Raw genomic sequence first — 13,477 nt, 5'->3', positions numbered from 1 at the left:
AAAGTTGTTCTCCGCGAAATGGGGACCCAGGAATAACCTGCGAAATGGATAGTTTTAAGGGCTTTATTTCCTGCAATATACCTTCTTCCAAGATGGGATGGATCAAGAATAAGTATTTTTTGCATTGCTTATTATCGCATCATACGTGCAACAACTTGGTACAGACGATTTTACAGTAGCCAGTGCTAGACACGCCTCTTAACGAGAAGACCTGAAAAGACGGACCCAAAGGGCGGCCAGAACTTTATTGGACCCGACCAAGCCCGGAGTCACGATCCGATGCTCCGCCGCTGCTCCTCAACGAGCCTGGGCTTAAAATTGCTTTCTCATCCGACTCATCATGTTCCTCCCAACCTCGCTGGCAACTGTTGCATCCGAATCGACTACGGTTAAAGTCGTCGGTCGTAACCAATACAACGCTACAGCATCCCTATCTCCCCAATCCGTAGACAGCGATCCCCTCGAACAATTCAAAGCATGGTTCTCCGAAGTCTCCTCCGAGTCTTCCCCCGTATTGGAACCTGAGTCGATGGCACTTTCCACTTGCACTCCAGATGGTATCCCCTCTTCCCGTCAAGTTCTACTGAAACAAGTCGATGCCAAGGGATTCGTCTTTTATACCAACTACACCTCGCGGAAGAGTATCGAGCTAAGCGCGAATCCGAATTGTGCGTTGGTGTTCTACTGGCGGGAAGCGCATCGGAGCGTAAGGGTGGTAGGAAAGGCTGAGCGGGTGTCGAAGGAGGAGACGGAGGAGTATTTTCGCTCGAGGCCGAGGGAGAGCCAGTTGGGGGCTTGGGCTAGCAAGCAAAGCAGTGTAGTTGGGGAAGGGGAACTTACGGCTCGATTAGAAGAACTCAGGGTACGGTTCGAGGGTAAAGAAGTGGAAGTGCCGGATTTCTGGGGCGGATGGAGAGTATTGCCTAGGTGTGTCTTGTTTTGTTCGGATTTCATCTCAAGAGTACTCATCCGTGGTTTAGCGAGGTAGAGTTCTGGTCGGGGAAGCCATCAAGGCTCCATGACCGCGTGAGGTATCTTAGAAAGGCCGACGGCGAATGGAATGTTGAGAGACTAGCGCCATGATGCATGATGTATGATCAATACAGTAAAGCACTTACATTGTTACCCAAAATGCCTACCATTATGCTGGCAGATACACCTATTATACACGGATTGAATCTAGACCCGTTCATTCGATACGCTATGCTAGTGCGACGTCTAGTAATATTACCATGTATTTGAATACGCTAGTTGTACTAATTGCGTTATCCCGCTTTCGCCCATAAGACTGACGACTAGCGGCCGCGATGAATCTGCCTTCTAGATCCCGTTCCAGGCTACGGGCCTGTATCGACATCAAAATGGCGTGCAGAACCGTAATTAATTGACACCGGGTAAGGTCACCACTCATTGTATTCAAGTGTGATCCAGCAAGTAGCGCGGTACACGATTCGGAAGGCGCGGTACCTAAGCCATCCGGCATCAATTAGCAGATATGCAGTGTACGTTCTCAAAGGTGAATGAGATGGCGAGATGTCCCTATCAACGATATTTATATGTAGCCACTTGCGCCAAGTAGTTTTAGATTTTGAAAATACGCGAGGTAGTCCTGACGTTCAAACGTTCAAGTCACAGTTGAGGCGGAGCTTGAGTCAATCCAAGACATGACAAGTCGGCCAAAAGAGATAAAAACATAGATGGCAGTCTGAAATAGTCCCGAGAGATAAAATGGTAGACTCGAACTCGACTCCATTAATCAAAAACGGAGGAACATCTAGATATAAGCTGACTAACGGCGAGAGAAGTTCGTATGGGAGCATCTTAGCTCAAGGTCTGGTGAATGTTACTTGAAAGGACTGGATATATGCAATTTGACGCTGGCTCGAGCTTCAAGAGCACTAAAAAAATATTCAGATGACTTTTTTGTCTGTATATCATTTAGAATCCGTCCGCAGAAATGAAATCAAGACTCACCATTAAGCGACACCGAGACCTTGAGCCCTTCCTTCTTCATCTCCTCCAGCCTGTCTATCTCTGATAGCTTCAAATCATTCGCAAAATCAGCGCAATAGACAATTGAGCGCAGTCTCTCCCTAGAATCTCCAGTGTTCACGGCCCATCGACTGCTTATCATATCCACCATAGTATAACACGAAGAAGCTTCCTGCTCACTCGTCAGAGTATCATCACCAGGATCTCGTCGAACGCCAATATGAAGATGCCTCAGCTTTGGTAACACAGGGCTGACGTCCGCTTCACAGTGCTCCCCGTTCTGCGAGAGGAACTTGAGGAGACCCTCAAAGGCTGGCCCCGGATCTTTGATTTCGAGTTTGAGGTTGTACACCTCAGGACATAACTTCAGAACCTCATAGAGCTCATGCGGGATACCCTTGAACATCTGGAGACTCAGTGTCTGGAGGGAACAGCCTGATGTTTGGATGAAGCTTGCGAGGGGCCCCAAGTACTCTTCAGGACTGGGTCCATCGATTTCGAGAGATTGTAGAGATGGGAAGGATACGATGGGGAGAAGGATAGCGGGATAGTCTAGCCGCAGCACGCGAAGTTTGTTATGCACGAGTCTCGGGCCCACGACACCGTTCCTGTCCCACCAGATAGCGAGAAATCCAAGTTGGTGGGTTAGGCATTCGAGCTTTGTGCAGAGGGTGATGACCGACATGACTGTGTTGAAGCGGTCTTGTATGGCGATGCTCGTCAGCTGGGACCACGGGAACGAGAATGCTGAGGACTGCGGGGGTGGAGGCTGGTAAGTGACATCGTGTAGCCGGGGGGCCTGTTCGAAGAGATCGATATACCCCATACTCTGCCGCCCGAGCACCAGACGCTGCAAAGACAGCAATTTGCCTTTTGCGGGGAAGAAGTGCGGAACGAGGTTCTCCGGTACACCGGTCAGAGTAACGTGGGACCAACGAGGCGCGTGGCGAACGAGGGCTTGGATGAATAGGTGGTTGTGAGGGTATCTGCGTGTGTGGGGGGAGTAGTGGAATGTCAATCCTTTGTGGCGCGAACGTGATAGAGCCGAATTTAGTAAGAAGATGAGGTAGTCGGGGTGCAGTGAGGCACGACGGGGGTATTTTGTGAGTGTGAAGGTTGACCAGAGAGAGGCGAATGATAATGCTGTGACTCGCCAGCGACTGCAGACTTGTCCTAGCACCCATGGTACACCCTTGACATCGAAAACGTGGTACGTCTTCGTGGGCAGGCCCCATGCGAAGATAAGGCTTAGTATCTCTGGAGGGAGTCGACGGATGGATGAAAGAATCGCTTGGGGGGCTGCGATGCAACGGGCAATGCGAGAACGCTTCTCCTTGGCCAGGTTCATCGCTTGCTGCAACGATAAGATCTCCATGTCCGCTTCTTGTAGCTCAGACCGGGCATCGTGAATGAAAGACGCGATATTCCTGGCTTCTATCTCTGAGGGAGGACTGTTGCTGTTGAGAAGATGGGGACAAGTCCTGTCGAGGTACTTGTGAACCTCGTCAGTGTACTGAGACTCTGCAGAGCCGTTAGCGTAAACATTCTTATAGTTACTCTCGAGGAACACGTACCTGCATGGCTGTCGTCCCCAACACGATGCGCCTGCATAGCGCTTGAAGACCGTGGTCTTCTTTTCGCTGCCATCGACGTAACTTTAACATTGTGGTGCAGACGTTTCGAGCAGACTCGCCTTTGAAAACTGGAGACCTGACAGGTACAGAAGAAAAGTGATGCTGAAAGTGGAAAGTGGCGGCTATTTGACGGCACATCCAACCCAACCACAAATTACGACGTCAAGTCTCGTAAACTTCACTTTCACACCGGTACATACTCTGTTACAAAGAAGAAAACTACATTTATCGTTATGGACCACTTCGGTTGAGTGAAACAGTTATACAACAGGATACAAGTAAATCGACCATCTCAGCCGGGAAAGAAAATAATGATAACGACCCCAAGCCTCAACGTTTCAACCCCAACATTGAGCCCGGCGTCAGAGGCTGAATACTGTTAACCTTTTCTGACGGCCGTTGACCATCCAGAGACGAAGATCTCGAAGTGGAAGACCTCGATGAGCTGATATGGAGCAACAAGGACGCAGCGGACTCTTCGTCCAGCGTTCTCACTTCCATCGCCACAGGCCCGAGGGTTAGAGCAGGTAGAGCTTGAAATGAATGTGCAATGGGTATAAAGCGAGCCGAGGACGGCGGGGAAGGTAGCTGGGTGACTCCGTCGAATGGAGCCCGGGGAGAGGTTTGGATCTGACGCTCTGACGGCGACAATAGACTAGGGTCGATGCTCGGGAGCCACGACGATATCGATGGAAGACGCTCGGAGTCGCTTTCAAGATTGGGCCTCTTCCTTGCAACCGTCTCTCGTTCATCCTCCTGCTCCCCATCCTCCCGCTTACGCTTCTTCTGCGGGCCGTCGGCTTCTATCTCCTTCACCTTCTCAAGCAAATGCTGCATATACGCCACCGTCCTGACCAGGATCTCCAGCTTGAACTCTTTCTCTTTCTCCGCCTTCTTGCCTGTCGCCGGTTTCTTCTTCGTGCCATACTCCCCATCGTCACCGTCGTCATCGTCGTCCTCCCCAGTGGCCTGCTCCTCGGCCTGGCCAAAGTTATCGGGGACGAGTTGTCTTAGTGTGGCTAAGGCTTCGTTTATCTTGGTCCGCCGAGCTTTCTCGATGATAGAGTGGTTCAGCTTTCGCTGGGCTTCGCGCGCGCTGCGGGACATGGTCCCAGGCCTCCGACCTCGCTTAGCAGGGGCGGGGACCGGGGCTACTGGAGCCGGTGTCGCCTCCATATCTTCCGCAGGAGGACTAGGCAGACTCGGTCGTTTGGGAAGGAGTGTGGGGTGTGAGATAGGTGCAGAGACATTGGGAGCTGCCTGTTTCACCCGACGAGTAGGATTGCAGCTGGCGGCGTACGTGTCTTTGGTATATGGCATGACGGAGCAGAGGACGGGGTTATCGAAAGACAACCTTGGTATTAGAAGGCCCTGCTATTTCGCTGAGACTGAAAGGGGTCATTCGCTCGTGTGCACATGAACGTGCTCGCGCACACGACCACCTTTGGGCGTGACGTGATTGGCTGATTAGCTGGCATCAGCACACGTTCGATAACGAATGAAAATATCATCGGCTTCGGTTGTTACAAGGTAGGCGTTATCTATGAACTCAAAGTTACTAATGTTATCATTATGAAGAAGGAGATGCTGTGAAGAAGAGAACATACATGGATGGTTTACGGCTTCTATCTGAGTACACCTCCCGCTACAACCCCCAAGAAATCGCAGAGATTACGCCGAAGGCTGGAAGACTGTTAGTATATTACCTTGCGTGGTCATGCACATTGCTGGATCCAAGTCTAGCCGTTTGCCATGGACGGGTTGAATGACGGAACGGACAAATCTCTGCGCTTCCGCGCACAGCATGTAATAATGGGCCCACGCCCTTACTCCGAGTCTTCATTACTTGTGTGAGAAGTCCATTGCCGACTTTAGCCCCCGAATACTTTGATTGACAATGATGCGTCCATGCGATCGTCAGCTTCAAATAGATACCACGATATATAACGTTCGAGAAATTGTCTTCAAAGCACTATTTCATCTGGGTGAGAGCGTGATGTCGTAAGTGCCAGTGAGAATATGGACCAAACTTGTAGGGGTCTTTCACAATGGTGAGATGTAAACCTTATCGTCAAAGCCTGGACTGTAAGATACAATTCAGTAGATGCTCTATAGGACGCGAGACAAGATAAGAGAGGGCACGTACTTCCATCTATGAAAAGGCAGTGCAAGTCACTGGCGACGAATGCCACTGGCCATCAACCTGGTTTGAGGCTTTCGAGAATCCCGGACGTCGCAACACTCAGAAAGAAACGAGGGTTATACATTGTCAGGGGCTACAGCTATGTCCGATTGGTTGTCACCATCACACGTTCTGCGTATACATCCTCAATTCGTTACATCCTAGACAATTTACAAGTACACAGTTGAAAAGTAAAGAATAACGTACACAGACATGGCTGCGGATTCCATGAAGCCAGGATATCTGTAGTACTGAATGGTGCCACGACTACTGCAAGCGTGTTTCATTGCTTCAAGCTGGGTGGACGTGCCGTCAGGGCCGTAGCAATTCGCTGTCAGGCGATTGCCCATGGCCATTAGCTTTGCAAACCGAATCAAACAAAAGTAGTGCAATCTGAGTGGTCGTTTGAGTGTCTCATTCACGGCAAAACAAGAGGGACGAACGAACTTTCGACACCTTGCTGTTATCCTCCACGCATGCCGGTAAAGACTCGGCCCCTGCCTCTTCCTCGCCTGCCTCCGCCACGACCAAGGACAATGTTTGGCATCACCGAAGCCGGGAGGGAATGACTGTCATTACTCGGGTTACTCTTTTCAAGCTTGTTCACGATAACAGGGTTCCCTCCCGCTCCTTCATTTCCGTTGATGTTCAGCGTTGTCGCTTTAGGGGAATCCCGCTTCAAAATGCTGGGGACTTTGACAGAGGCTTCACCACCGTTCGCAGGAGCACCGCGCCTTCCGCCTCTCTCTTTCTTCGGGGAGATCGGTCTTTCTTTGACCTCGCGCTGCTCAGCTGGCTCCTTGCTAGCCCCAGCTTCCTTCTCTTTCTCCCCACGACGGGGACGCCGTTCACCGGGTGCTACGCCAGCTCCATTCAAAGCCGCTTCAAATTGCCTGGACGCCAGCCCGACGATAGGCCGCGTACGACGAGCGGCAGCTGCAGGAGAGGGAGGAGGCTGAGCGGTACTTGTCGATGGAGAACTTGCACCAACAGAGAGAGGCACAGAGGTGTTGAGAGTCGCAGGAACCTTCGGAGGTTGCTGGGCTGGTTGGTTGCGCGCTCTGGGAGCCTTGGGAGCCTTTGCAGGCGCATTGGAAGATGGAGCAGCACCTTTGGGTGCATTCTTCTGGTTTGCATTCGCCGTGGGGGCCGCCGCTGGGGGAGCCTTTGAAGCGCCCTTCTTCGGTGTTTCGACAGGTTTCTGGTTCTGAGGGCCACCTTTCTTCTTCGAATCATTCCTGCCATTTATCGGTTCCTTGATCTGAATGCGAGGTATAATTTCTTTCTCCTTGACCGCGTTCTTCTCTGCCTTTAATGCTTCTAGCAGAGCTGTGGTCTTGGGCTGTGGAACTGGCTGAGCCGAGGCGACTGAACAACCATGAATAACTTTGAATCTGTGAAATATTTAGAACTCACCGAGAGCCTCGACGGAAACAAGTTCGGCATTGTTAGCCGCGTTCAAGGACTCTATAAAGGATATGTAATCTTCATCTATTGAGTTATTGCATTGAGTCCAAGGCGGATAGATATTTTTGTTGGTTGACATACCTTTCTCAATGGTACCAACCCTTGCATCCGGTTTCTTCTTCTCTGTAGGTACCTTCTGGTATGGCGCAAATTCCACCACAGCTTGAGACTCAGTCCCTGTGGACGTATATAGTCAACACCTCTAGCGGTCCCAACAGCCTGCACCAACCAGCTTTGTCTTTGAATACATGGCCGTCAAATCTCTGGCCGAATTCCGCTACTTGTTCTTCAGTCTTGAATGCGATATATGCACGAGATGGGATATTCTCCTTGTTCAAGCTGTTTAAAGTAAGATTCTGCTTGATATTACTAAACAGAACAACGCGCACCGTTTCCTAAACTTGCCCGGATAGTAAGTCTTCCAGATCACAGTCCCGTCCGTGACCCATGTCTGCACGCTCTGCCAGAATATCTCCTCGGGTAGATTGGGGGGTAGCCGTCGTACAACAGTTTTGAGACGCTCGGTGGGTGCCGCTTGTGATAGCGCCCTTTCCTTCTTCTCCTTGTCTTTATCACGATTCTTCTTGTTCTTGGAAGGGGAGGATTTCGCGGGAATTACGCTAGACATGCACTAGGTCGATGAGTGTCGTGCTGGAGCTGTGACTGGATTCGGCCGGACGGCAGTTTTCTTCGGAGAAACAATTCATGACATCGGCAAGAGCGGAGTTTGATTTGCATTTAATCCGAAAAAAAATTCTCTGTTCGTCTTGTCCGCAACGTCGTCGTTTGTCCCTCTCTTTTGGTGAGTATTTCAATCCTCTTTTTCGCTGTTTCCCTGGCCCTTCTTTATATGATGAATACCTATCACATTATCAAGCTCAACAGTCATACGGATCTTGTATCCCAGTGGTGACTAACTACTTCTGCAATGCTGAATTTTTTTTCTCTGGTTCGACGCTCCACGACATGATACTAATTCCTCTCTTCCTTAGATAAAGCTGCCCATCATTATCATTGCCTCCCCTTGTTAGATACATGCCGCGAATAATACATCGTTTTGATTTATTTCTTGTGCGAGTTTTATATCTTGGAGTAGGCGCGTCGTCCAATCATGCGTCAACCTTTAAAAACAGGGTCCTGTTTATTTGTTTATCAAGTTCTGTGTGATGCGAGGAGCGTTGGATGGCTGCCTCGGGGAGCATCGTTGGAATGTCATCAACCCGGGTTTGAGGCGCACATATCAGAAGACCGTCTGCTTCCCAACAGTTTGATTCAACTGAATGAAAGACCTAAATTTGCCTCGAACCCATCAGTCCGTCACTCTGGATGTTCTACGCACGAACCATTACTAAATGACAAGCACTACTTCCAGACTGGTTCGGCTCTGGGTTGTGGATAAGATGGCCACGCGTATGCATATGCAGGTAACAAGCTGCCATGTCCCTCGATGCATCAAGTATCGGTTTATTCCTCGTTACTGTTCTGAGTGCTGCTCTATGGTTCCTCAATACACGATCAAAACTGCCGCTACCGCCTGGACCACCTCGACACTGGCTTTTTGGAAGTGAAGTCTCCATTGAGACGTAAGCCCAACTTCTTCACCTTTCAACTCGCACAACTCTAGGACTCATATATCATGTAGTCCATACCTACGCTACGAAGAGCTCACTCAAAAGTATGGCCCTATATTCTCAATGAGACGAGGAATGACAGACATCATAGTCATTGGACGGTATGAGGTATGTATATCAGGCCATTGTCGATCATGAGTGCCATTCATCCGGCTTCCAGCCAGCCCTCGAGATCATGGAAAAAGAAAATGCCATTCTGCAAGACCGCCCGAGATCCATTGCTGTCCAGGAAACGCTATGCAGAAACATGCGTATGCTCATGATGCGTGCTGGAGAGCGCTACAAACGGTTTCGTAGGTACGATGACCATCCTTTTAAGCAACCGTTTCTTTCTGACCCTAAAACGATATTTGAAGAGCTGTCCAATCCCAACTTCATCCTCGAGTCATACAGACGTATCAACCGTTGCAAGTCAAGAATGCCGTAAACCTGATAATGGATCTACTAGACGATCCTTCACAGCATATTGAGCACGCAAAACGGTGAGATTGATACGTCTCGTCAAAGAATTCGTCTTATTATCCCTATCCGCAAGGTATGCGGCGTCTGTGGTCATCACCCTTACCTACGGCAAGCCTTCCACAACGACGTATGCCGACCCCCTGGTCCAAAAAATCATGATGTTCATGCGCCGGTTCGGCACTGTCGCAAGACAAGGCGCGTACTGGGTTGACACTGTGCCAATACTCCGATATGTCCCCGGATACCTCTCCGATCTGCATAAATGGCACAAGGAGGAACTAGCCTTCTCTCGTTCTTCCGTCGACACAGTCAAAGAGAAAATCGTCGGTCTAGTTTTTCTTTGCCCCTCCCTTTCTCGCTTCTAACCCGTGTACTATAGAGACGTAACGAGGAAATTATCAAGCCCAACTTTGTCCAAAATCTGCTGGAGAAAAATGCCGAGTATCAGATGAATGAGGACGAGATTGCCTTTCTGTCTGGAGGGCTATTTCTTGCTGGGGCTGATACAGTGAGGATGCCAGTGCTCAGAGGAAGATCTCCGGTGCTGATACTCATATATCCAGACCGCTTCCGCGATAAGCATAATGATGATGGCTGCGGCGTGTTTCCCCGAGGCACAACGCAAGGTTCAAGCGCAGTTAGATACTGTCGTGGGTTTGCATCGTGGTAAGCACCTTCTATATGACAACCCTCTGCCATCGGCATCTCAGACCTTGTACGACAGCACCCACATATGCAGACGAATCAGACCTGCCATTCGTTACTGCGTTCATCTATGAGTGTTATCGGTGGTGCGCCTCTTTCACGTTCCCGTCCTTCTCATACTGATCACCAGTCAAGGCGACCAGTAACTGCTGCAGGTGAGGAGCACCTTCTGACAGAGCTGAATACGGTGTACCAATTATATGGACAGGGTTTCCTCATAGAGCAACCAAGGATATCATATGGCAAGGGTACAGAATTCCTGCTGGAGCAACTGTGATTGGTAGTCACTGGTATTTCTGTCAGTCCTTGTCCCAACACATTCTGACGGTGCATTTACATAGGTCAATCGGCCGTTCTCCAGAGGTTTTCCCTGACCCAGAAGACTTCCGCATAGAGAGGTGGCTGGATTCTGACGGCGCAATACGAGATGACCTCAAATCGCTAAACTTTGGTTTCGGTAGAAGGTAGGCGATATTTTTTTGTTTCGGGTTGCGCTCACAGCATCGTCCAGAGTCTGCCCTGGCCAGCATTTAGCAAACAAGTACGTTATGTCTGGAGCCCTTGTAGACACACCTGACATCCTGAGGCAGATCTCTGTTCATCACCACGGCTTTTGTACTCTGGGCATTCCGTCTGAAGCAAATGAAAGACTCTCCCATTGACACTCTTGCCTTCACGCCTACAGTTAACCTCCATCCTTTGCCTTTTAATGTCCAGTTCGAGACACGGATGCCGGTAGATGACTTGAAGCAGATCTTGAATGATCCCGTGTAATATCGTAAATGCCTCGACTCGTATTGTTGCGATAGACAATTGTACATAGCCCATTCTATTCTCATCACATATCATCTTCATTTTCTGACTTTAAACGGCTGATGAAAGCGCCATCTACTGGACCTATGTATGGCAAGTGAGAACAATAAATAGAGAAAGAGTTGCTGTAACCTACGGCCCATACTCGACGTCAACTGTTTCCCCCGATAAGCTGAGACCACTGGGCTTGGGGTTGGTGGTAAAGAACCAGTCGACGCAAAAGTACTGGTCGACGACCCGGGGAGAGTGTATCTCAACGGAGACGCAGTAGGATGAGGGACAGATGAAGAGGGTACGAATGATGGGTCAGAGGTTTTCTACCAGATTCATCAGTGCTGCTTGTAACGTGATAAAACACGTAACCTACTTTGGGTGTTACAAGCTCGGAGAGCCTCCGAGCAGGGGTCGGCGACGCTTGAATGGTTTTTCGCTTTGCCTTTGCCGACGAAGCAGGTGGCGATGGTATCGGGCGAGGGTATTTTATGGCATAGACGGATTGTAATATGTTATACACGAGCACACTGCTCAACGCCACCTCTTTTTCAACAGTCAGCGAAGAACAAAGGAACTAAGAAGACGCACCTAGAAGACATAGGTAGCCATATATCCCATCATACCCATCCGAGCTTGAGGATACTGCACGAAAAGCGCGAAAAAGCGATGGCACGGGAAGCAGATGCGTAGCGACTGCCAGAAGGACAAGGATGAAAGTGTTGGTTCGTATCCGAGCGATAGCTTCTGCACGATGAGGCTTGATGTAGTTGGATATCAATGAAATGTTCGTGTTCAGCATGTTTGTGGAAACGAAATAAGATGAGACGCGTCGAAGAGATGGAGCAAGAAAATTGAAGAGAGTGGTTGAAGAACAAAAGGCGTGGGAAGCTGGGACCTCCGGCCCGAGTCAAGCACTGCTTCTGGCGTCTCGATGTCCCAAACAGTCATGACTGTGAGGCCTGCCTCGGCGTAACTACTCGTTTGCTGCATTTGCTTTGTTGAATGCTTGCATAGGCATGAAGATACATATCCCCGTCGTTTTATCCTGACGTCATAGTCACCTCCCGCGGCTTGCCAGTTACCGATACACGTCCCAGTGGTAATTCAGCTGCCCCGGTTCATGTTCAGAAGTAGATGACCATTAGAATGGATTCTTACCTCGTTATATGCAAGCTCGCCAACGGCTACGCAACATAGTCATCATTTGACTCTGCTAACCTGGCACCAAGTGCACTTGAAGGAATACTTGTGGCTAAAAAATGTCAATTCATTACTATTTGCCATGTTCGTGGCCCTGTTCTTGATACCAAAGTTCCCACTGGCACTTCAGCTTGCTTTCTGAGTGCTTGAAGCCGAGCAGTCTTCGAGGCACCCGCGGGCCTGGTTGAGGCTGTGTCGCTATTTGTCCCAGGCCTGCGGAGCAAATAGCGGCCAAAAATTAGACACGAGCTATTCGCGACGTTTACACCTTACCACCATGACGGCGCTCACCCAAAATCTTCCACCTTTCGTGCGCGACTTGGGAGTCTCGATTATTGGGCAGGTAATACTCTTTTCTGATTGTTCGACCGGGTCTAACAAGAGATGACAGGAATGCTACACGTCATTGATAGAGAATTTGGACTTCAATAACGTTGAATGCATTAAATACTCCCTCTCCAAAGGCGTAGGCCTTGGAATTGTTGTTGGAGGATCGATTGTGAAGGTGCCTCAGATTATTTTGGGTACGTTCTACTTCCCTTTGTATACGGCGCGACGTTAACAGTGCCCTGTAGTCTTGAAATCGCATTCTGCTCAAGGCCTGTCGCTCGGGTCATACATCCTCGAGACGCTGTCGTACTGCATAAATCTTCTATACTCATTCAGGAATGACTTCCCTTTCTCAACGTATGGCGAGAATCTCTTCTTGACCATTCAAAACGCCCTCATCACCCAACTCATCGTGTTCTACTCCCCTGACTCTCAAGGAAGGGTAACCCTTGTCTCGGCGGGGTTGACTGTGTTTGTTTCTACGCTTTATTCCCTACCTACTGAGATCCTCTCCTACCTCCAAATCGCCACTCTTCCGCTATCGTTGTTCGCGAAAATTCCCCAAATAACGCAAAATTACCGATCGAAGAGTACGGGCCAGCTCAGTGCATTCGCAGTGATAGCTCAGATCCTGGGATGCGTCGCTAGACTGTTTACAACGACGCAAGAAGTGGGTGACCCCGTGGTCTTGACCGGCTTTGCGCTGGCCCTCGTGCTAAATGGTGTGTTGGGCGCCCAGTTGTGGATGTACTGGGGCGCACAAGCGAAAAAGGTTGAGAAGAAAGTGCCTGAGCCGGTGAAGGAAGAAGAGGTCATGACGGAGGTGAAAGAGAAGGTGCAAGCCTATGAGCAACCGCCTCCTCGTCCGCAGACACCACCCCGTCCTCACACACCGACGTATAGGACTGGGACACCACCACCATCAGGTGGTAGGAAATGGTCACGGAAATTGGATTAGTCCTTCGCATTTTACAATATTTTATGTTTGATTAGTAGTTGTTCACTATATTTATTTACTTATCCTGAAGGTGGACGTCCGCGTCATCAACCAAGGCTGATGGCTTCCT

At 49.7% G+C, this 13,477-nt stretch overlaps 7 protein-coding genes across 7 annotated transcripts; 3 read left to right on the top strand and 4 right to left on the bottom strand.

Annotated features, from left to right (window-relative positions):
• Window positions 1-260: 260 nt before the first annotated feature.
• EV420DRAFT_1853 (pyridoxamine 5'-phosphate oxidase) lies at window positions 261-1,142 on the top strand. The gene is made up of 2 exons (XM_060481124.1): window positions 261-927; window positions 981-1,142. Exons 1-2 carry the CDS (start codon window positions 341-343, stop codon window positions 1,081-1,083), a joined length of 690 nt encoding a protein of 229 aa, XP_060338802.1. The 5' UTR covers window positions 261-340; the 3' UTR covers window positions 1,084-1,142.
• A 554-nt stretch (window positions 1,143-1,696) lies between these two features.
• EV420DRAFT_1942 (uncharacterized protein) lies at window positions 1,697-3,748 on the bottom strand. The gene is made up of 3 exons (XM_060481156.1): window positions 3,567-3,748; window positions 1,975-3,513; window positions 1,697-1,927 (listed from the first exon to the last, which is right to left on the bottom strand). The coding sequence occupies exons 1-3, from the start codon at window positions 3,637-3,639 to the stop codon at window positions 1,911-1,913; spliced, it is 1,629 nt and encodes a 542-aa protein (XP_060338801.1). The 5' UTR covers window positions 3,640-3,748; the 3' UTR covers window positions 1,697-1,910.
• A 112-nt stretch (window positions 3,749-3,860) lies between these two features.
• On the bottom strand, window positions 3,861-5,339 carry EV420DRAFT_1970 (uncharacterized protein). The gene is made up of 2 exons (XM_060481176.1): window positions 5,234-5,339; window positions 3,861-5,174 (listed from the first exon to the last, which is right to left on the bottom strand). Exon 2 carries the CDS (start codon window positions 4,944-4,946, stop codon window positions 3,957-3,959), a length of 990 nt encoding a protein of 329 aa, XP_060338800.1. The 5' UTR covers window positions 4,947-5,174; window positions 5,234-5,339; the 3' UTR covers window positions 3,861-3,956.
• A 932-nt stretch (window positions 5,340-6,271) lies between these two features.
• Window positions 6,272-7,903, bottom strand: EV420DRAFT_1633443 (Smg-4/UPF3 family-domain-containing protein; the record flags this gene model as incomplete). The annotated part of the gene is made up of 5 exons (XM_060476184.1): window positions 6,272-7,176; window positions 7,225-7,299; window positions 7,357-7,452; window positions 7,505-7,614; window positions 7,665-7,903. The coding sequence occupies 5 exons, from the start codon at window positions 7,901-7,903 to the stop codon at window positions 6,272-6,274; spliced, it is 1,425 nt and encodes a 474-aa protein (XP_060338799.1).
• An 809-nt stretch (window positions 7,904-8,712) lies between these two features.
• On the top strand, window positions 8,713-10,847 carry EV420DRAFT_1633442 (cytochrome P450; the record flags this gene model as incomplete). The annotated part of the gene is made up of 13 exons (XM_060476183.1): window positions 8,713-8,858; window positions 8,918-9,014; window positions 9,067-9,203; window positions 9,263-9,388; window positions 9,442-9,691; window positions 9,748-9,876; window positions 9,932-10,034; window positions 10,093-10,159; window positions 10,209-10,228; window positions 10,282-10,363; window positions 10,415-10,537; window positions 10,585-10,614; window positions 10,664-10,847. 13 exons carry the CDS (start codon window positions 8,713-8,715, stop codon window positions 10,845-10,847), a joined length of 1,494 nt encoding a protein of 497 aa, XP_060338798.1.
• Window positions 10,848-10,911: 64 nt separating this feature from the next.
• On the bottom strand, window positions 10,912-11,679 carry EV420DRAFT_1633441 (uncharacterized protein; the record flags this gene model as incomplete). Its single annotated transcript, XM_060476182.1, has 4 exons — window positions 10,912-10,970; window positions 11,023-11,203; window positions 11,254-11,423; window positions 11,469-11,679. 4 exons carry the CDS (start codon window positions 11,677-11,679, stop codon window positions 10,912-10,914), a joined length of 621 nt encoding a protein of 206 aa, XP_060338797.1.
• Window positions 11,680-12,018: 339 nt separating this feature from the next.
• Window positions 12,019-13,466, top strand: EV420DRAFT_1722 (uncharacterized protein). Its single transcript, XM_060479776.1, has 3 exons — window positions 12,019-12,423; window positions 12,472-12,604; window positions 12,656-13,466. Exons 1-3 carry the CDS (start codon window positions 12,358-12,360, stop codon window positions 13,366-13,368), a joined length of 912 nt encoding a protein of 303 aa, XP_060338796.1. The 5' UTR covers window positions 12,019-12,357; the 3' UTR covers window positions 13,369-13,466.
• The last annotated feature ends 11 nt before the right edge of the window (window positions 13,467-13,477 follow it).

This window comes from Desarmillaria tabescens, assembly GCF_030435595.1.
Source record: "Desarmillaria tabescens strain CCBAS 213 chromosome Unknown EV420scaffold_1, whole genome shotgun sequence".
In the NCBI taxonomy this organism is placed as follows: Eukaryota; Fungi; Basidiomycota; class Agaricomycetes; order Agaricales; family Physalacriaceae; genus Desarmillaria; species Desarmillaria tabescens.
The sequence above is the reverse complement of the archived record's forward strand: the minus strand, read 5'-3'. Positions and strand labels throughout refer to the sequence as shown.

Excerpts from the sequence above, each read along its gene's own strand:
- EV420DRAFT_1942 (XM_060481156.1), bottom strand. The coding sequence starts at position 3,639 with ATGGCAGCGAAAAGAAGACCACGGTCTTCAAGCGCTATGCAGGCGCAT. Across the intron at positions 3,514-3,566 it reads TGGGGACGACAGCCATGCAG|AGTCTCAGTACACTGACGAG; the intron begins GTACGTGTTCCT and ends ACGGCTCTGCAG.
- EV420DRAFT_1853 (XM_060481124.1), top strand. The coding sequence starts at position 341 with ATGTTCCTCCCAACCTCGCTGGCAACTGTTGCATCCGAATCGACTACG. Across the intron at positions 928-980 it reads GGATGGAGAGTATTGCCTAG|CGAGGTAGAGTTCTGGTCGG; the intron begins GTGTGTCTTGTT and ends TCCGTGGTTTAG.
- EV420DRAFT_1722 (XM_060479776.1), top strand. The coding sequence starts at position 12,358 with ATGACGGCGCTCACCCAAAATCTTCCACCTTTCGTGCGCGACTTGGGA. Across the intron at positions 12,424-12,471 it reads GAGTCTCGATTATTGGGCAG|GAATGCTACACGTCATTGAT; the intron begins GTAATACTCTTT and ends AAGAGATGACAG. Across the intron at positions 12,605-12,655 it reads GGTGCCTCAGATTATTTTGG|TCTTGAAATCGCATTCTGCT; the intron begins GTACGTTCTACT and ends AGTGCCCTGTAG.
- EV420DRAFT_1970 (XM_060481176.1), bottom strand. The coding sequence starts at position 4,946 with ATGCCATATACCAAAGACACGTACGCCGCCAGCTGCAATCCTACTCGT.